General features: G+C 45.7%; 1 protein-coding gene across 1 annotated transcript in view; it reads left to right on the top strand.

The window, feature by feature from the left end:
- Nucleotides 1-8695: 8695 nt before the first annotated feature.
- LOC120031931 (hepatocyte growth factor-like) overlaps nucleotides 8696-21343 on the top strand; it is a 35077-nt gene continuing 22429 nt past the window's right edge. The window contains exons 1-5 of the mRNA XM_038977789.1: nucleotides 8696-9146; nucleotides 15713-15866; nucleotides 16212-16324; nucleotides 16929-17043; nucleotides 20662-20804. Coding sequence (XP_038833717.1) covers nucleotides 9083-9146; nucleotides 15713-15866; nucleotides 16212-16324; nucleotides 16929-17043; nucleotides 20662-20804 — 589 coding nt within the window. The 5' untranslated portion in view covers nucleotides 8696-9082. The remainder of the gene's footprint in view (nucleotides 9147-15712; nucleotides 15867-16211; nucleotides 16325-16928; nucleotides 17044-20661; nucleotides 20805-21343) is intronic.

The following is a 21343-nucleotide window of genomic DNA, read 5'->3' on the forward strand; positions in this document are numbered from 1 at the left end:
ATCTGAGCCATCCGTCTGCCCAGCGCCATCTGAGCCGCCCGTCTGTCCCGAGCCGTCAGAGCCGCCCGTCAGCCAGGATCCGCCAGAGCCGCCAGTCAGCCAGGATCCTCCAGAGCCGCCAGTCAGCCAGGATCCTCCAGAGCCGCCAACCAGCCAGGATCCGCCAGAGCCGCCAACCAGCCAGGATCCACCAGAGCCGCCATCCAGCCAGGATCTGCCAGAGCCGCCAACCAGCCAGGATTTGCCAGAGCCGCCAGTCAGCCAGGATCTGCCAGAGCCGCCAGTCAGCCAGGATCTTCCAGAGCCGCCAGTCAGCCAGGATCTTCCAGAGCCGCCAGTCAGCCAGGATCTTCCAGAGCCGCAACCAGCCAGGATCTTCCAGAGCCGCCAACCAGCCAGGATCTGCCAGAGCCGCCAGTCAGCCAGGATCTGCCAGAGCCGCCAGTCAGCCAGGATCTGCCAGAGCCGCCAGTCAGCCAGGATCTGCCAGAGTCGCCAGCCAGCCATGAGCAGCCAGAGTCGCCAGCCAGCCATGAGCAGCCAGAGTCGCCAGCCAGCCATGAGCAGCCAGAGTCGCCAGCCAGCCATGAGCAGCCAGAGTCGCCAGCCAGCCATGAGCAGCCAGCCAGCCATGAGCAGCCAGCCAGCCATGAGCAGCCAGAGCAGCCAGCCAGCCATGAGCAGCCAGAGCAGCCAGCCAGCCATGAGCAGCCAGAGCAGCCAGCCAGCCATGAGCAGCCATGAGCAGCCAGCCAGCCATGAGCAGCCAGAGCCGTCAGCCAGCCAGGATCCGCCAGAGCCGTCAGCCAGCCAGGATCCGCCAGAGCGGTTAGTGACTATGGTGGAGGGGGGTCCACGTCCCGCACCCGAGCCGCCGCCATAGGAAGGCCCACCCGGACCCTCCCCTTCTGTGTCAGGTTTTGCGGCCGGAGTCCGCACCTTTGGGGGGGGGGTACTGTCACACCCTGGCCTCTGTTATATTGATTTTCTTTATTAGTTTAGTTAGGTCAGGGTGTGACATGAGGAGTTTGTGTGTTTTGTCTAGTTTAGGGTGTGTGTATTGTTTAGGGGGTTGTGTATAGTGTATGGGGTTGTGTTCAGTAGAGAGGTTTAGGAAAGTCTATGGTTGCCTGGTTTGGTTCTCAATCAGAGACAGCTGTTTATTGTTGTCTCTGATTGGGAGCCATATTTAAGGCAGCCATAGGCTTTAGGTGATTGTGGGTAATTGTCTATGTCTAACGTTAGTAGCTGTGTGTGCACTTTCGTTTGTAGCTTCACGTTCGTGGTTTATTGTTTTTTGTATTAGTTTGTATAGTGTTCGTTTCGTCTTCGTCTCCAATAAAAGAAGATGTATTCATATCACTCTGCGTTTTGGTCCGATCCATGCTCCTCCTCAGACGAGGAGGAAAACGAACGTGACATAAGCATTCATTCAAACAGCACTTTCGTGCGTTTGCCAGCAGCTCTTTTCTGTGCTTCAAGCATTGAGCTGTTTATGACTTCAAGTCTATCAACTCCCGAGATTAGGCTGGTGTAACCGATGTGAAATGGCTACCTAGTTAGCGGGGTGGCAACTAATAGCGCTTCAATCGGTGACGTCACTCGCTCTGAGACCTTGAAGTAGTTGTTCCCCTTGCTCTGCAAGGGCCGCGGCTTTTATGGAGCGATGGGTAACGATGCTTCGAGGGTGGCTGTTGTCGATGTGTTCCTGGTTCAAGCCCAGGTATGGGGCGAGGAGAGGGACGGAAGCTATACTGTTACACTGGCAATACTAAAGTGCCTATAAGAACATCCAATAGTCAAAGGTATATGAAATACAAATGGTATAGAGAGAAATAGTCCTATAATTCCTATAATAACTACAACCTAAAACTTCTTACCTGGGAATATTTAAGACTCATGTTAAAAGGAACCACCAGCTTTCATATGTTCTCATGTTCTGAGCAAGGAACTTAAATGTTAGCTTTTTTACATGGCACATATTGCACTTTTACTTTCTTCTCCAACACTTTGTTTTTGCATTATTTAAACCAAATTGAACATGTTTCATTATTTATTTGAGGCTAAATTGATTTTATTGATGTATTATATTAAGTTAAAATAAGTGTTCATTCATGTCACACCCTGACCTTAGAGAGCCTTTTTATTTCTCTATTTGGTTAGGTCAGGGTGTGATTTGGGTGGGCGTTCTAGTTTGTCTATTTCTTTGTTGGCCGGGTATGGTTCCCAATCAGAGGCAGCTGTCTATCGTTGTCTCTGATTGGGGATCATACTTAGGCAGCCTTTTTCCCCACCTTAGTTTGTGGGATCTTGTTTTTGTACAATTACTGTGTAGCCTGCAGACCGTTACGTTCGTTTATCTTTATTATTTTTTGGGGTGTTCATCAAAATAAAGAAAGACGTACGCTTACCACGCTGCACCTTGGTCTCATTCCAACAACGGATGTAACAATTCAGTATTGTTGTAATTGTCATTATTACAAATACATTTTAAAAATCGGCCGATTAATCGGTATCGGCTTTTTTTGGTCCTCCAATAATCGGTATCGGCGTTGAAAAATCATAATCGGTCGAACTCTACATACTATAGTAATGATAGGCCTAAAGTGTTTCAAATGTGTTTTGGGAAAATGTTGCTCTGACAGCAGGCTGAGTGAAAGAAGAGTTTGACTTGCAAGCTCACCTGCCTCCACCCATAATGAGATGTCAAAACGAACTTGAGGCAAGGTGTATGAAATCATTGGGGACAAGGCTGCCAGTGCTTCAAATGTACCAACCTACAGCAATTTGCTCCCTGGCATGTTTTCAGAGCAGGTCAGGAATCTGGATTTCTCCTTTCTCTGACATTGATTGACCTTGCCAGTGTGACACGTGCCCTTAAAGGCACACCTCCACTCCTGGCCTCCCCAGATCCCCCTGGCTAAGGCGCACGCACGCACACACAAACACACACATACCTGCTGGCACTTTTCAGCGCTGCATTAAACAAACACATACAGTAAGTGTACAGGCCCCAAGAAATGGGCCCCCAAAAAAGAATGAACCTGCACATGACTTAATGAGAGCGGACCAGGCTTCTGGCTTTTACCTAAGCCTCTTAATCCTTCTCTCTCTCACTCTCTCCCCACTTCCTTCCATTCTGCTAGCAAACATGCAATCTTTGGAGAATAAAATCGATGACCTAAGCTCAAGATTAAACTACCAATGGGACATTCAAAATTGTAATATTGTCACGACTTCCGCCGAAGTTGTTCCCTCTCCTTGTTCGGGCGGCGTTTGGCGGTCGACATCACCGGTCTTCTAGCCATCGCCACTCCACCTTTCATTTTTCCATTTGTTTTGTCTTGTTTTCCACACACCTGGTTTACATCTCCTCATGATTACTATGTCTATTTAGCCCTCTGTTCCCTCCATGTCTGTGTGGGGTATTGTTTAGGTTGGCGGCTGGGTTGCTTCCGGCTGGGTTGCGCCGGGTATTATTTGTACCCGTGATTTGTGGCAGCCGGTACTTTGTACTTGGTTGTTGAACTTTGTGCTGCCCCACTTGTTCTTTGGGCATTTGTTTTTGTGACACGGTTGCGTTCTGTTCTTTCAATTGCCTCAGTAAAGTACCTCTTTGTTCACTCATTCTCTGCTCTCCTGTGCCTGACTTCCATGCACCAGCTACACCCACCGTATGACAAATATCTTATGCTTGACGGCATTGTGGCTGAACGACGACACTATCAACATACAGCTGGCTGGTTATACGCTGTACCGGATTGAACAGCGGTGTCTGGTAAGACAAGGGGCGGTGGACTATGTATTTTTGTAAATAACAGCTGGTGCTCGATATCTAAGGCAGTCTCAAGCTATTGCTCGCCTGAGTTAGACACTTTCGCTGACAACTGGCAAATGTCTTCACTGACATTTTCAACCTCTCCCTGTCCCGGTCTGTAATAACAACATGTTTTAAGCAAACCACCATAGTGCCTGTGCCCAAGAACACTAGGGTAACCTGCCTAAATGACTACCGACCCTAAGCACTCACGTTTGTAGCCATGAAGTGCTTTGAAAGGCTGGTCATGGCTCACATCAACACAATTATCCCAGAAACCTTAGACCCACTCCAATTTGCATACTGCCCCAACAGATCCACAGATGATGCAATCTCCATTGCACTCCACACTGCCCTTTCCCACCTGGACAAAAGGAACACCTATGTGAGAATGCTATTCATTGACTACAACTCAGCGTTCAACACCATAGTGCCCTCAAAGCTCATCAATAAGCTAAGGAATTTGGGACTAAACATCTCCCTCTGCAACTGGATCCTGGACTTCCTGACGGGCCGACCCCAGGTGGTGAGGGTAGGTGACAACACATTCACCACGCTGATCCTCAACACAGGGGCCCCTCAGGGATGTGTGCTCAGTCTCCTCCTGTACTCCCTGTTCACTCATGACGGCACGGTCAGACATGACTCCAACACCATCATTAAGTTGGGGCGGCAGGTAGCCTAGTGGTTAGAGCGTTGGGCCAGTAACCAAAAAGTTGCTAGATCGAATCACCGGTAAAAATCTATCATTCTACCCCTGAACAAGGCAGTTAACACACTGTTCCTAGGCCATTATTGTAAATAAGAATGTGTTCTTAACTGACTTGCCAAGTTAAATAAAGGATTAAAATTGATTGATTGATTGATTAAAAGTTTGCGTGGTAGGCCTGATCACCTACATGGTGAGACATGGGAGATGATTGTGGACTACAGGACCGAGCACGCCCCGATTCTCATTGACGGGGCTGCAGTGGAGCAGGTTGAGAGCTTCAAGTTCCTTGGTGTCCACATCACCAACAAACTAACATGGTCCAAGCACACCAAGACAGTCGTGAAGAGGGCACGACAGCTGCATCATCGAGAGCATCCTGACTTGTTGCATCACTGCCTGGTATGGCAACTGCTCGGCCTCCGACCACAAGGTACTACAGAGGGTAGTGCGAACGGCCCAGATCATCACTAGGGTCATACTACCTTCCATCCAGGACCTCTATATCAGGTGGTGTCAGAGGAATGCCCTAAAAATTGTCAAAGACTCCAGCCACCCTACTCATAGACTGTTCTTTCTGCTACCGCACGGCAAGCGGTACCAGAGCGCCAAGTCTAGGTCCAAGAGGCTTCTAAACAGCTTCTACCCTCCCTCTTTTACACCACTACTACTCTCTGTTGTTATCATCTATGCATAGTCACTTTAATAACTCTACCTACATGTACATATTACCTCAACTAACTGGTGCCCCCGCACATATACTCTGTACCGATACCCCCCTGTATATAGTCTAGCTATTGTTATTTTACTGCTGCTCTTTAATTACTTAATTACTTTAATTACTTTTATTTCTTATTATTTTCCATATTTTTTAACTGCATTGTTGGTTAGGGGCTAGTAAATAAGCATTTCACTGTAAGGTCTACACCTGTTGTATTTGGCGCATGTGACTAATATAATTTGATTTGAAAAATCTAATTTTGGCTATCAGCTATGTTTCTTTTAAAGGCAGTAAATGAGGCTGAATAAACTGTTTTGCTGCCAGACAAGGCTCCGCTGTTAGCCAGGTGTAGCAGTGGTAAGGTGTTGGGAATCTGCTGTTGAGACAGCTTTATGTAGGACCTAACAGTTTGTGGGCACCGTTTGTCACTGTCATAGTGCAATTCATATATTGTTTAGTGTTGTGTTGTGTTGTGGCTTTGCTGGCATGCATAATTATTATAATGTTTTTGTCCCACCAAGATTTACATGCAAAAATTACCACTGGAGAGAGGTAGAGAGAGAGAGAGAGAGAGGATAGAGTGAAGGAGAGAGAAGTAGCGAGAGAGAGGAGAGAATAAGACAGGACAGAGATCGTGCACGCTGACTTGCTTAAACAAATGTGGTTTCTACTCCCAATTGAGATGTACAAACTATGGCATAAGGGTACGATGAGCAAATAAGAGGAAATCTGTAAGTTCGATTAAGACATTCATGAGCGAGCTAGGACGGACGTAGTCAATATAGCTATTTGTTCAGCACCTTTGAAATGTACAGCGACAGAATTCAGAACATGGGCCGTTCATACTTTATTCTCCCTGTACACCAAGTCAGAACCACAGGATAAATAAAGGGGGCATATAAGCAGACAATGAAAGCTCTTACACTATTCGATGATGACAGGAGCTGATCGTAGACTATCGGAAAAGGTGGGCCGAACAGGCCCCCATTAACATCAATAGGGCTGTAGTGGAGCGGGTTGAGAGTTTCAAGTTCCTTGGTGTCCACATCACCAACAAACTATCATGGTCCAAACACATCAAAACAGTTGTGAAGAGGGCATGACAACACCTTTTCCCCCTCAGGAGACTGAAAAGTTTTGGCATGGGTCCCCAGATCTTCAAAAAGTTATACTGCTGCACCATCGAGAGCATCCTGACCGGTTGCATCAACACCTGGTATGGTAACTGCTCTGCTTCTGACCGTAAGGCGCTACACAGGGTAGTGTGTATGGCCCAGTAAATCACTGGGGCCAAACTTCCTAACATCCAGGACCTATATACTAGGCGGTGTCAGAGGAAGGCCCAAAAAATTGTCAAAGACTCCAGTCACCCAAGTCATAGACTGTTCTCTCTGCTACCGCACAGCAATTTTGCCCAAAAGGTTCCTTTTGCTGAACAATTAATGAAAAGGCCACCTGGACTATTTACATTGACCCCCCCCCCCCCCCTCCCCTTGTTTTTACACTGCTGCTAGTCACTGTTTATTATCTATGCATAGTCACTTTACCCCTACCTATATGTACAAACTACCTTGACTAACCTGTACCCCCGCACATTGACTCAGTACCCCTTGTATATAGCCTCGTTATTGTTTTTGTTTTTTACTTTAGTTTATTTAGTAAATATTTATTGAACTGCATTCTTGGTTAAGGGCTTGTATCTAAGCATTTCACTGTTGTATTCAGTGCATGTGACAAATATAATTGGATTTGATTTCTCTAAAACAGGCTATAGGCTATATGTGCACCACCAACAGCTAACAGCTTACTACACAACATACACTTAGTAGTACTTTCTTAGCTAAAGTATACATATCTCCCTGGCATATTACCTGGCGTATACATATCATTTATGCAGCAGCATGCAAGACATTTTTTGACTCACCTTGTTGTTTTGTGGTGACATAGTGTGCCCATTAGTGACAGAACACTGAGACAATCCCAGCGCAACCAGAGAACATTACCAACCCCTACGCTCCATATTGTCTGCTAGCTGCCCCACCACCACAGAAAGTACTGAGCTAGGGTGAAACACCTGTATTTTGGAGCTGCCTTACTCAAGAAAGCAAAAAATAGATCAAGTTTGTGTGTGGCTTTATTAATGCAATGATGATTATATATATATATATATATATATATATATATATATATATATATATATATATATATATATATATATATATATAATAAAAAAAATTACATTGTTTGCAAACTGACATGTGACACATATTAATGCCAAAATAACATGCAAAACAGGCTAAACAGGTGGGGCTCAAAACAGGTGGGGCTCTGAATGAGGGGTTGCCACTGCCTCTCTCCTTCTCTCTCTAGAGCTCTCTAGAGCTATTTCTTACCGGCTGCCCATTAATGGTCGAAGTGTGGATTTCCTGTCAAATAAAGATGGCCCCCCCTCCACGGGTTTGTTTCGTGTCCAAAACTCAGGAACACTTACTGGTTAAACAAAAAGCCCGGCTGGCTGGTACCTAAAAATGGGAAGGTTTCCAGCTGTGTTTGTCCCCCTCCCACTCGCTCGCCACACCAAGCGCAAAACGCCATACTGTAGGACTGTAGATCCTGTCACTGTCACCCAAAAGTGCTCCCGATGGGATGCCGCCATGAAACCCGAAAGGCAGCCTGAAGCTACTGTCTATCAGCTCTTTATACGTCGTTATGATGTGGGTCTGGGACTGAAATAACTGGCATGGCATTTTATTACTGACCCAGAAATCTGATGGCAAGCCATTGCTTTGGGGCAGCGTTCCAAATTAAAGGCGGCCTTCCTCCAACATTCCTGCGTTCTCAACTTCTCAATCCTTAATAATGTTCAGTTTTTTCGTATTTTGGGGAATTTCTGAGGATTATTTTAGTACATGCTGCGATTTAGAATGTAAGCAAATAACTAAATGATTATTTTCCCCCACTCATATTTTGTCTAAAATATTGCTTTCGCTTGGACATATAAAAAAAAAAACATTAAAATTAAAATTGTAATGGGGGAAAATAATAATTTAGTTCATTTGCTTACATTCTAAATGTAGAATACTAGAGAATATTGCAGCAAATGCCACAGATGCCACGAGACAAATACATATGTGGCATTTGCTGCAATATTCTCCAGTAGGCCTATATTTTGTTTCTCTCGTTTTGGAATTATCACTCATCTATACCATTCATGAGCCTACCCTATGAGCACAGACTTTTAAAAAAGTTTGAAAATAGGTTACGTCGTTAAAAATACTTTGAAAATACATATTTCAACTAAAAGGGGGGAAGGGGACAAAGGGGAGGGTCAAGCCTACTTTTCAAACATTGTTTCATATCTTATCATCAACCCAGTCCCGCTGAAGCATTGGACCCGTACGCGTTCTGTCCAACTGTATTCAAATGTGCCACATGAAACCAAAATGCATAAAATTCTACGTATTAGCTCTCAGTTACAAGGGAAATTACATATATCCGGTTTGGCATCACCCCCCAGCTGCTTAAGATAAACATATTGACAAACGCACTTTGCGTGAGGCTGTTAGAAACTCTCCTGAAGAAGGGACGAGAGTGCGGTTAAAGTGCTGGTTAATTGCCGTGCAGCTGGGGGAGGGGAACCGGTTTGATAAAGCGGACTGAGGGGTTGAACCAAGGACGGCTTCTTTCCAGTAAAGGGGGGCATCGCTGGCTGCACTGTGGGCTCTTCCTGTTAATCCCAGATCGGACCATATAAACAGGTATAACGCGGAGAGGACGTTTAATCAATCCACGCCGCAAACCTTGGATTAGGATAATACACTCTACTCCATCAAAAATGAAGGCAGAAATCATCTGGATTTACAAACTTTTCTTGTGTGTTGTGCTCGCTGTGAATTCAGGTAAATCTTACTAGGCAATATGACCTAACGGTAAACTATGTATAGCCTACATAGCCCGTCATTGATATTCGGTTTAGTGGCTGTGCGTATAGGCTATATCATTTTCATAGGCATGAAAGGGAACGAGTTCTCTAATTATATCACACAGATCAGAAGACTTGTAAGTGAAATGGATTGAAGTGTAGCACTTCCATAGACCATTCATTTATAACCTACGTTTAACTGGCCTGCAGACTTACTTTTGCGCAGAAATATTGCATATGTCATGAAGACTAAAAGGTTTATTTGTATTGGTAGCCTAAACGTAAAACATTATTACATTAGTGGTTGATACATTGATACGCTGCAACATCTATCAAAATCCACAGTGGTGATCAATGGTCTGAATTATTTCGAGGAATTTGATACTGGTTGATATTGTAATTGGAATGTGGCGTGGTGGCCATGTCTTTAGTTTGTCCCTATGTGTGCATTAGCAGGCTGGTGCGGCAGGGAATGCGCCTTGCGCTTTGGCATGTAGGCTAAGGTAACACGATGATGCTGCTTAGTAGAGAGGATCATTTGTGCAACACTGATTTTTGGTCAAAACTTAACAGATATTCTCAGTTTCAGAGATTTTCTTTAAAAAAGAGGCATATGTTGAATTGAACAGATATTCTCGGTTTCAAATATTTTCTTTAAAAAAGAGGCCTATATTGATCGTTGCCTATATCAGTGTTAGGCTATATTCATGAAATGGGCCGAGTGGTTCAATTGACTCGTAAGAAAATGTGCATGTCAGTGAGAAATTACTTTATGTTTTCACTGTCATAAATACCTAATGTATGTAGGCCTGATGCATGCGTTATGCGCGGCCATCTGCGTAAAGGTAACTATAGTACACGTCAAAGAGTTAGACCCTCTGCGCTGCAGTCATGTTTTTGAAGTGCGTCTGCTGGCGACATAACTGCTTTGTCATTAACATTTTCTATAGGTCATGGTCATTTATGTATTAGGCCCTTTACTGTCGCTGGAACGTAAATGCAGCTACTGAAATAATTTCGTGCAGCTATCCACGCAACTGATATGTTGATCTAATCAAGCTAGACTGAAAACACCTAAATAGACTTATAACTAACTGCTCAGGGAAAATTACTAATTAACTTTATTTTAATTCCTGAGCTCAGTCAAGGTAAATTGAATTGCTCTGGTTAAACCCAGTGGATGTTGTGTGCATGCCCGAATGGTCAGATTGGGAATCCCGCGTGTGCGCGCAGAGGTGAGCTGCACTATAGCCACATCTGGACGCAGAGCCGAGTTCCATTAACTCCCTCGCAAATTTTCACTTACACAGATTTAATGCGTATGCAAATTCGATACCGAGACGCACCTTTAACCGGTTCCTTTGCTGTTTAAAGAGGATATGCGTTTTATTGGATACAGGTCCTCTCCACTTTGGAAAAAGGAACGGAACCCCTCATCCCACATTGACATGTTTAACGTTATTGCCAAGATAGTGGACTAAAACCTAATCCGCTAATACCAAACCGAAGTTTGTCTTTTGGCATCACTCCCCCAAAAAACTCGGACTATATCTGACCAAGGTTGGTCAACTTAAAAAACGAATACGCCTAAATCTAATATTGCGTTAGTGAGAAACGGAATGTTTCTTTCTCTCTATCTGAGGGAGAGGAAGAGTCTACGTGAAGTGTAATTGCGCGGCGTGAGGAGGGATGCATGTTAGAACAACAGCGTGATGAGTCCCAGATCTAGTATTAATGCCGCCCAAGCATTGTGTCCTCCCAGAAACCATTCCGACCACGGCGAGTCCCACAGACAACACAGTGAGCTGCAGAGTACAGACACAACCAATTGTCTCTGATGTGGGCGCATTAACATGTTTCTTAAATTCAAAACTCCGAAGCACTTTTCAATTGAGAATTTTTCACTCTGGCCACAAATGATGAACGAAAGATTGCACCACTAAAGTATATGCTCTTTAAATACTTTATTTATGGTTTTCAATAATGAGAACTCTGAGAGACCATGTGATAACAAGTTTATTATCTTCAGTCCTATAAACCCCTTCACACCAAAAGTATGTCTAGTTGTAACTTCTCACATGTTCAAATGATGTCCCTGTAGCTTTCTTATATGTAACTTAATATCTGCCAGGAGACATTAACAACCCTTAAAAGTCTAAGCCGTTGGGGAGGTCTACTAAGCTAACATATGGAATTGTTTTAAGATGGTCATACCATGCATCATTTAGCTATTTGATTTACAATTTTAGGACCCCTATAGGTATCAACAACATATATTCAAATATTTAATTTGGCCTCTACTACTATAGCCCACGAGAAACACATTGAATAACACATTTTATAAATGGTAAAACACACAGTCCAAAAATAAATCATAAGGAATAAGGTTTTGAAGTGTCTGTCATATATCTAAGAGATATAAGAAAGCTCAGGGTGCAGACGCCTGGAGTGTGTGTGTGTGTGTGTGTGTGTGTGTGTGTGTGTGTGTGTGTGTATGTGTGTGTGTGTGTGTGTGTGTGTGTGTGTGTGTGTGTGTGTGTGTGTGTGTGTGTGTGTGTGTGTGTGTGTGTGTGTGTGTGTGTGTGTGTGTGTGTGTGTGTGTGTGTGTGAGAGAAATTGAGGAGATATTGAGAAGGTCAATGATCCCAAAAAACTTAGTGGACTCAGCAGTGCAGTCAAATACATTTGAGGGATGATGGTTCATTGGTTCTTCGCTATAAACTGCTGACTTCACTTTTTTAATGTTTAATGATGGGGCAGCTCTGGGCTTCATACAAATTGATTGAGGGAAGCGGAGTTAGTGTGAGTGTGTGTGTGATTGATAGCCAAGATTCTGTGTGTGCATGTCTGTCTACTCTCTTTCATGGTCTGTTCACCGACTCTGTCCTGTCTCAGAGTGCAGGAAGCAGTCGTTACAGCAGTACCGTCTCTGTCCTGTCTCAGAGTGCAGGAAGCAGTCGTTACAGAAGTACCGTCTCTGTCCTGTCTCAGAGTGCAGGAAGCAGTCGTTACAGAAGTACCGTCTCTGTCCTGTCTCAGAGTGCAGGAAGCAGTCGTTACAGAAGTACCGTCTCTGTCTTGTCTCAGAGTGCAGGAAGCAGTCGTTACAGAAGTACCATCTCTGTCCTGTCTCAGAGTGCAGGAAGCAGTCGTTACAGAAGTACCATCTCTGTCTTGTCTCAGAGTGCAGGAAGCAGTCGTTACAGAAGTACCATCTCTGTCCTGTCTCAGAGTGCAGGAAGCAGTCGTTACAGAAGTACCATCTCTGTCCTGTCTCAGAGTGCAGGAAGCAGTCGTTACAGAAGTACCGTCTCTGTCCTGTCTCAGAGTGCAGGAAGCAGTCGTTACAGAAGTACCGTCTCTGTCCTGTCTCAGAGTGCAGGAAGCAGTCGTTACAGAAGTACCGTCTCTGTCCTGTCTCAGAGTGCAGGAAGCAGTCGTTACAGAAGTACCATCTCTGTCCTGTCTCAGAGTGCAGGAAGCAGTCGTTACAGAAGTACCGTCTCTGTCCTGTCTCAGAGTGCAGGAAGCAGTCGTTACAGAAGTACCATCTCTGTCCTGTCTCAGAGTGCAGGAAGCAGTCGTTACAGAAGTACCGTCTCTGTCCTGTCTCAGAGTGCAGGAAGCAGTCGTTACAGAAGTACTATCTCTGTCCTGTCTCAGAGTGCAGGAAGCAGTCGTTACAGAAGTACCATCTCTGTCTTGTCTCAGAGTGCAGGAAGCAGTCGTTACAGAAGTACCATCTCTGTCCTGTCTCAGAGTGCAGGAAGCAGTCGTTATAGCAGTACCGTCTCTGTCCTGTCTCAGAGTGCAGGAAGCAGTCGTTACAGCAGTACCATCTCTGTCCTGTCTCAGAGTGCAGGAAGCAGTCGTTACAGAAGTACCATCTCTGTCCTGTCTCAGAGTGCAGGAAGCAGTCGTTACAGAAGTACCGTCTCTGTCCTGTCTCAGAGTGCAGGAAGCAGTCGTTACAGAAGTACCGTCTCTGTCCTGTCTCAGAGTGCAGGAAGCAGTCGTTACAGAAGTACCGTCTCTGTCCTGTCTCAGAGTGCAGGAAGCAGTCGTTACAGAAGTACCATCTCTGTCCTGTCTCAGAGTGCAGGAAGCAGTCGTTACAGAAGTACCGTCTCTGTCCTGTCTCAGAGTGCAGGAAGCAGTCGTTACAGAAGTACCATCTCTGTCCTGTCTCAGAGTGCAGGAAGCAGTCGTTACAGAAGTACCGTCTCTGTCCTGTCTCAGAGTGCAGGAAGCAGTCGTTACAGAAGTACCATCTCTGTCCTGTCTCAGAGTGCAGGAAGCAGTCGTTACAGCAGTACCGTCTCTGTCCTGTCTCAGAGTGCAGGAAGCAGTCGTTACAGAAGTACCATCTCTGTCCTGTCTCAGAGTGCAGGAAGCAGTCGTTACAGCAGTACCATCTCTGTCCTGTCTCAGAGTGCAGGAAGCAGTCGTTACAGAAGTACCATCTCTGTCCTGTCTCAGAGTGCAGGAAGCAGTCGTTACAGAAGTACCATCTCTGTCCTGTCTCAGAGTGCAGGAAGCAGTCGTTACAGAAGTACCGTCTCTGTCCTGTCTCAGAGTGCAGGAAGCAGTCGTTACAGAAGTACCATCTCTGTCTTGTCTCAGAGATCAGGAACCAGTCGTTACAGAAGTACCATCTCTGTCCTGTCTCAGAGTGCAGGAAGCAGTCGTTACAGAAGTACCATCTCTGTCCTGTCTCAGAGTGCAGGAAGCAGTCGTTACAGAAGTACCGTCTCTGTCCTGTCTCAGAGTGCAGGAAGCAGTCGTTACAGAAGTACCATCTCTGTCCTGTCTCAGAGTGCAGGAACCAGTCGTTACAGAAGTACCATCTCTGTCCTGTCTCAGAGTGCAGGAAGCAGTCGTTACAGAAGTACCATCTCTGTCCTGTCTCAGAGTGCAGGAAGCAGTCGTTACAGAAGTACCGTCTCTGTCCTGTCTCAGAGTGCAGGAAGCAGTCGTTACAGAAGTACCGTCTCTGTCCTGTCTCAGAGTGCAGGAAGCAGTCGTTACAGAAGTACCGTCTCTGTCCTGTCTCAGAGTGCAGGAAGCAGTCGTTACAGAAGTACCGTCTCTGTCCTGTCTCAGAGTGCAGGAAGCAGTCGTTACAGAAGTACCATCTCTGTCTTGTCTCAGAGTGCAGGAAGCAGTCGTTACAGAAGTACCGTCTCTGTCCTGTCTCAGAGTGCAGGAAGCAGTCGTTACAGAAGTACTATCTCTGTCCTGTCTCAGAGTGCAGGAAGCAGTCGTTACAGAAGTACCATCTCTGTCCTGTCTCAGAGTGCAGGAAGCAGTCGTTACAGCAGTACCGTCTCTGTCCTGTCTCAGAGTGCAGGAAGCAGTCGTTACAGCAGTACCATCTCTGTCCTGTCTCAGAGTGCAGGAAGCAGTCGTTACAGAAGTACCATCTCTGTCCTGTCTCAGAGTGCAGGAAGCAGTCGTTACAGAAGTACCGTCTCTGTCCTGTCTCAGAGTGCAGGAAGCAGTCGTTACAGAAGTACCATCTCTGTCCTGTCTCAGAGTGCAGGAAGCAGTCGTTACAGAAGTACCATCTCTGTCCTGTCTCAGAGTGCAGGAAGCAGTCGTTACAGAAGTACCGTCTCTGTCCTGTCTCAGAGTGCAGGAAGCAGTCGTTACAGAAGTACCATCTCTGTCCTGTCTCAGAGTGCAGGAAGCAGTCGTTACAGAAGTACCGTCTCTGTCCTGTCTCAGAGTGCAGGAAGCAGTCGTTACAGAAGTACCATCTCTGTCCTGTCTCAGAGTGCAGGAACCAGTCGTTACAGCAGTACCGTCTCTGTCCTGTCTCAGAGTGCAGGAAGCAGTCGTTACAGAAGTACCATCTCTGTCCTGTCTCAGAGTGCAGGAAGCAGTCGTTACAGCAGTACCATCTCTGTCCTGTCTCAGAGTGCAGGAAGCAGTCGTTACAGAAGTACCATCTCTGTCCTGTCTCAGAGTGCAGGAAGCAGTCGTTACAGAAGTACCGTCTCTGTCCTGTCTCAGAGTGCAGGAAGCAGTCGTTACAGAAGTACCATCTCTGTCTTGTCTCAGAGATCAGGAACCAGTCGTTACAGAAGTACCATCTCTGTCCTGTCTCAGAGTGCAGGAAGCAGTCGTTACAGAAGTACCATCTCTGTCCTGTCTCAGAGTGCAGGAAGCAGTCGTTACAGAAGTACCGTCTCTGTCCTGTCTCAGAGTGCAGGAAGCAGTCGTTACAGAAGTACCATCTCTGTCCTGTCTCAGAGTGCAGGAACCAGTCGTTACAGAAGTACCATCTCTGTCCTGTCTCAGAGTGCAGGAAGCAGTCGTTACAGAAGTACCATCTCTGTCCTGTCTCAGAGTGCAGGAAGCAGTCGTTACAGAAGTACCGTCTCTGTCCTGTCTCAGAGTGCAGGAAGCAGTCGTTACAGAAGTACCATCTCTGTCCTGTCTCAGAGTGCAGGAAGCAGTCGTTACAGAAGTACCATCTCTGTCCTGTCTCAGAGTGCAGGAAGCAGTCGTTACAGAAGTACCATCTCTGTCCTGTCTCAGAGTGCAGGAAGCAGTCGTTACAGCAGTACCAGAAGAGTGAGGACACCAGGCTGCTGTGTCCAGACTGCCCCCAGCCCTCCATGGTCAAGTACAGCCGCTCGCTGGAGCACTGTGCTCGCAAGTGCAGCAAGAACAAGAAAACCTTCACCTGCAGGTGCATCTCACACAAACAAAGAAGATTGTCATAGAGACAGATGCATGCAAAACAAAAGGCACAACTGTTTCACACACGTCTCACTCACTCACTCACTCACTCACTCACTCACTCACTCACTCACTCACTCACTCACTCACTCACTCACTCACTCACTCACTCACTCACTCACTCACTCACTCACTCACTCACTCACTCACTCACTCACTCACTCACTGTTTCTCCATCTTTCTCTCTCTCCAGTGACCTACATTTTCCCTCTTTCCCCCTCCTCCCTTCATACAGCCTTCATATTTCTTATCACCCAGTGCTCATCTCTCAACTACTTCCTGTCTGTTCTTACAGGGCATTCTACTTCGACCATCAAAACAGGAAATGCCACTTGCTTCCCTTTGACCGCTTCATGGACGGTGCTCACAGGGAATACAGGGTGAACTTTGACCTTTATGAGAAAAAAGGTAAATATAACTGTTGACTTTAGCTCAAACATTACATTTTAGCCTTACGTTGTCGCTTTTCCCCCTCCAAAGCTTCATAAAATGTTGTCTTGGGGAAAACGCTGTATAACCGTTAATGTTGACTTAGCGAGATCTGCCTCAAACGTGGCATTATACACTCTCTATTTTCTCCGAAACGTTCTGAAATGTCAGTGGAAAGTTTATAGAAGTTTATAGCAATGCAGATATGTTTGTTTAGAGTGATGGTTCTTGTGGTGTGACGGATCCTCCGAGGTTGACTTTCTAAGGTTTAAGAGCTCTCGATGTCTGTTGACACAACAACTGCCTTCCCGCTCTAGTTATGTAACTCCAGTGGCCAGAGATGTGCACACAAACATGCGGTGAACCAACCAGAGCATAAACAACATGGCCGCTGTTTACAGTTTGGACCCAAGGGATTGTTTAAGCTGTGGAGTCTCGCGCTTGAGAATTGACAAAACGCCCCAAAGTGACATTTAATTAACTTTAGGGAGCTATATTTTCCATGCGAATAATGACAGTGTTTTGCTAACTTTGACGTGAATGTTTGTGTCTCTCTCTTTCTCTCTCGTCTTGGCATTTTTAGATTATGTGAGGGAGTGTATCATCGGTTCCGGGGTGAACTACAAAGGCAGGAGGGCGGTAACCAAGGACAAGATTCCCTGTCAGTCATGGACTGAATCCTTCCCTCACGAACACACGTAATTTTCTCTATTTTACTTAATTTTTAAATGTTATTTTTCTGTGGGGTATGCGCATTTGTCAGTCTGTGGTTTTTCTATGGCTTTGTTAGAGCGTTGGGCATTGTAGGCTAAAGTGGGATTATTGGGTGATATACTCTGATGGTTAATGAGTTGAGCTACTTCAGTGTAAAACTCTTTGAGACAGAATGTCTCCCCCTCTTCTCACGTCAGTGAATGGAAGAGCCAAACACTTATACATCACTTAAACACTGTAGCGTTATGACACACACATACACACACATCCTACCCCCCTGGACCTATCCTGTCTTACATCGCTCTAGTTAAACAATGACCAAATTGTCAGAGAGGGAGGGAGGGCTGGCAGAGAGGAAAGGTCATCAAGTACAGTAGGTACAGCAGGAAAAGCTCTCAGGTTAAGCTAAGCGAGACCAGTGAATATCTAATGATGGTTTGGAGCCAGGTTCTTGTTAGCACTGCTCGTTAGCCACAAGACATTTTACCAGCAATGTTTGGGGTCGGAGAGGAAGGAGAGAGAGGGGGGAGAGAGGAGATAATGGAGATGAAATTAAAGAAGAGTGGAGAGAGAAAGAGGGAGTGAATGAAAGAGAGAAAGCAGGCAGGGAAAGAGGGGGAGAGAAACAGATGGAGAGAGATGGATAGAGAGAAAAATAAAGAAACTTAAGGAAGGAGAGAGAGAGAGTGAAGAGAGAGTGAAGAGAGAGTGAAGAGAGAGTGAAGAGAGAGTGAAGAGAGAGTGAAGAGAGAGTGTAGAGAGGGAGTAGAGTAGAGAGAGAGAGAGAGAGAGTAGAGATGTATAGACTGAGGTCATGTTCTATGTGCTCTCCAGCTGAGCTCACTAAGCCACAGACATGAGAAAAATGCAAGCCTCCAACCCAGATGAAAATACAGGGCCCACTCTCACCTCCCCCAGGACACCTTGACTCTCCCCCTCCATATGTGAATGAATCACATATACACAGACAGACAGATATGCACACAGACCCCAGCACAAATGGACAGATGTACAGACACATCTCTCTCGCTCGCACGCACGCACGCACGCACGCACACACACACACAGACACACACACACACACACACACAGGGATAGATAGATAGAGTGAGAGACACCGAGAGAGAGAGACACAGAGAGCGACAAAGAGAGAGAGACACAGCGAGACACAGTGAGAGAGACGTAGCGGGACACAGTGATGGATGTGGAGAGAAATAGGGAGAGGTCCAAAGAGAGAGCCAGACCTATGTGCATAGTGTCTGCCTGCAACACCATAGGGACCCCTCCTTGACAAGGAGATGAATAGTTGGCTAACATCTGTTAGCCCAACATCATTACTTTCTTTCCTCCTCTATACTGTACAGGCAGACAGGCAGACAGGCAGACAGGCAGACAGGCAGACAGGCAGGCTGGCAGTAAATATTATTACTGGCTCCTCTCTCTCATCATGTGGAGCTGGGGGTGCAGCTCACCAGATAAAGCCTTTAAAAAGCCTTAAAGTGAAATCCTGTATTTTTTTAAATGACATTCTGATAGACTTTTATGACATTAAAGGAACGTGTCGATATGTTAATGAGTAGGACTCAACTCATGGTGTATTTGGCTGTTGGCAGGCAGTCGGTCAGGTCCAAGTTGAAGTCTGGCCCTGTCCAAAATAAGCTCCTAGCTCCTTGGTACTACATGTGGATGCAACTTAATGGTATAGGTGCAAGTAATATGGTCAGATCTACAATAGTGTCTAGGGGGCTTCTGGGCTTGTGGTTGTCTCTGGACTGGGCATTGGACTACCACGTGGATCTGAGGGTTTTGGTTCATAGCAGACTGGACTCCCACTATTTCGCTGAAGACTCTCTCGGTCTAAGTTAGATCTCTGCGTTTCCTCTGGCAATGAGATGAGTGATGTTGTGCATTAGTGGAGTTCTATGGAGGCCGGAGGGCACAGGAAAGAAAGGGCCCTGCCGGAGGGCACCCAAGAAAGGGCCCTGCCGTTGGGGTTGAGGGCTGAGCCGAGCTGCTGATAGAAAGGCCCCTCTGGTTTTCATTCTCTTCATTTTTCTCTCTTTCCTTGTCTCCAGCATCTCTTCTGTTGCTCTCCTTCCATGTCTCAGCATCTCTTCTGTTGCTTTCTTTCCATGTCTCAGCATCTCTTCTGATGCTCTCCTTCCATGTCTCAGCATCTCTTCTGTTGCTTTCTTTCCATGTCTCAGCATCTCTTCTGTTGCTCTCTTTCCATGTCTCAGCATCTCTTCTGTTGCTCTCTTTCCATGTCCCCAGCATCTCTTCTGTTGCTCTCTTTCCATGTCTCAGCATCTCTTCTGTTGCTCTCTTTTCTTGTCTCCAGCATCTCTTCTGTTGCTCTCTTTCTATGTCTCCAGCATCTCTTCTGTTGCTCTCTTTCCCTGTCTCAGCATCTCTTCTGTTGCTCTCTTTCCCTGTCTCAGCATCTCTTCTGTTGCTCACTTTCCATGTCTCAGCATCTCTTCTGTTGCTCACTTTCCATGTCTCAGCATCTCTTCTGTTGCTCACTTTCCATGTCTCCAGCATCTCTTCTGTTGCTCACTTTCCATGTCTCAGCATCTCTTCTGTTGCTCGCTTTCCATGTCTCAGCATCTCTTCTGTTGCTCGCTTTCCATGTCTCAGCATCTCTTCTGTTGCTCACTTTCCATGTCTCAGCATCTCTTCTGTTGCTCACTTTCCATGTCTCAGCATCTCTTCTGTTGCTCTCTTTCCATGTCTCAGCATCTCTTCTGTTGCTCTCTTTCCATGTCTCAGCATCTCTTTTTTTGTATTTTTATTTCTCCATCTGTTTCACTCTCTTTCTCTCCCTCCATTATCCCTCTGTTTCGCTCTCGCTCTCTCTCTGGGAAGACAGTGGCTGTGGTAGGGCTGAATACGGAGGTGTTTAAAGCCAGCTTTTCATCCTCCACGCTTTTCAGAATATATATATTACAGTGTCCATTTATCTGGCATGGCCCCATTGTTACAGGCTATATACTTCACATGGTGCTTTTACTCCCAAAATGTATGTGTCTCCCCTGACCCTTCTGCTGAACTAGTGTACAAAGCAGAAGAAATAGATTACATTTCAATTTGTGAAGTTGGCAAAAACAAGAAATGCTTGAGCTGCTGTTTCTGATTCGTAGTTGTGTGGTGAAATACCTGTTGTGAGACTCCGTGCATGTGTAGCAGTAACTGGCTGACTTACAGGTCAGACTGGAAGCATTTACTGGTAGATTGGCCTGAGGGCATGGAATGAATGTGAAGGGATGATGTACTAGAAGATAATATTTTCCTTACATTTTATTACACTTTGTCTATATTACCATAGTCCAAGATAATGTAGTGATGTAGCTAAGTTAGCATGTTGCGACTCTACCAACTGTCTTTGTTTTTGGCTCAGTTTTTAGCATGCTAGCCTTCGGAGCTAAGGGCCCCCAATTCACGTCAATATCTAAGAGAAACCTAAAAAAATCCCATCTTAAACAAAATGAAGTTCGACAACTTTATGAGTCCTAAAACAGCAACACCTTTCGTGCCTGTCACACACATTTAGTCATTCCCACTTTATGCTTAGTAGTGTTTTTCTCCACACTTTCCCTCAGCTTCCAGCCAGCGAGACTGGGCAAGAAGGACCTGAACGGGAACTTCTGCCGTAACCCCAAGAACGAGAGCAGTGGGCCCTGGTGTTTCACTACAGACCCAGAGGTCAGGCACCAAGAGTGTGGCCTGCCTCAGTGCTCCCAAGGTAACACCTCAACCAGCAGAGTCCAATTACACGTTGGGGCCAGTTTCCCAGACACAGGTTAAGCCTAGTGCTGGATTTAAGAGCACTTTCAATGGAGATTATTTTTAGTCTAGGACTAGAATGAATCTGTGCTCGGAAAGCTGTCCCTTTGGTTTGCCCAACATAGACATCTTTGGAATGTATGAGGTGGCCCACGTTGATATGTCATTTACTGGAGTGAAGCTGGTTTGTTGGTGAAAAGTAGCCCTGTTTTTGGAAGTTTTTTTCAACTGTACTCTGCTTGCTAATAGTGTACCACTACAGTCTGATAACAACCCTCTGTTATCCTGATAACAACCTAGAAAAACATATCTTGTGCTCTTGTAGCCGAACAACAATGTTGTTTTTGACGCCCCAGGGAATCCCAATTCACTACCGTGTCAAGAAATGTTTAGTATGCTAGTATCTTAGTTCTCATTGAATATTGTACAAAGATTGAGAGATAAGCATGTTGCTAACATTATTAAAGTGATCAACTTTACAATAAGATAAAAGTCAGA

Source organism: Salvelinus namaycush, chromosome 38, assembly GCF_016432855.1.
Source record: "Salvelinus namaycush isolate Seneca chromosome 38, SaNama_1.0, whole genome shotgun sequence".
Classification (NCBI taxonomy): Eukaryota; Metazoa; Chordata; class Actinopteri; order Salmoniformes; family Salmonidae; genus Salvelinus; species Salvelinus namaycush.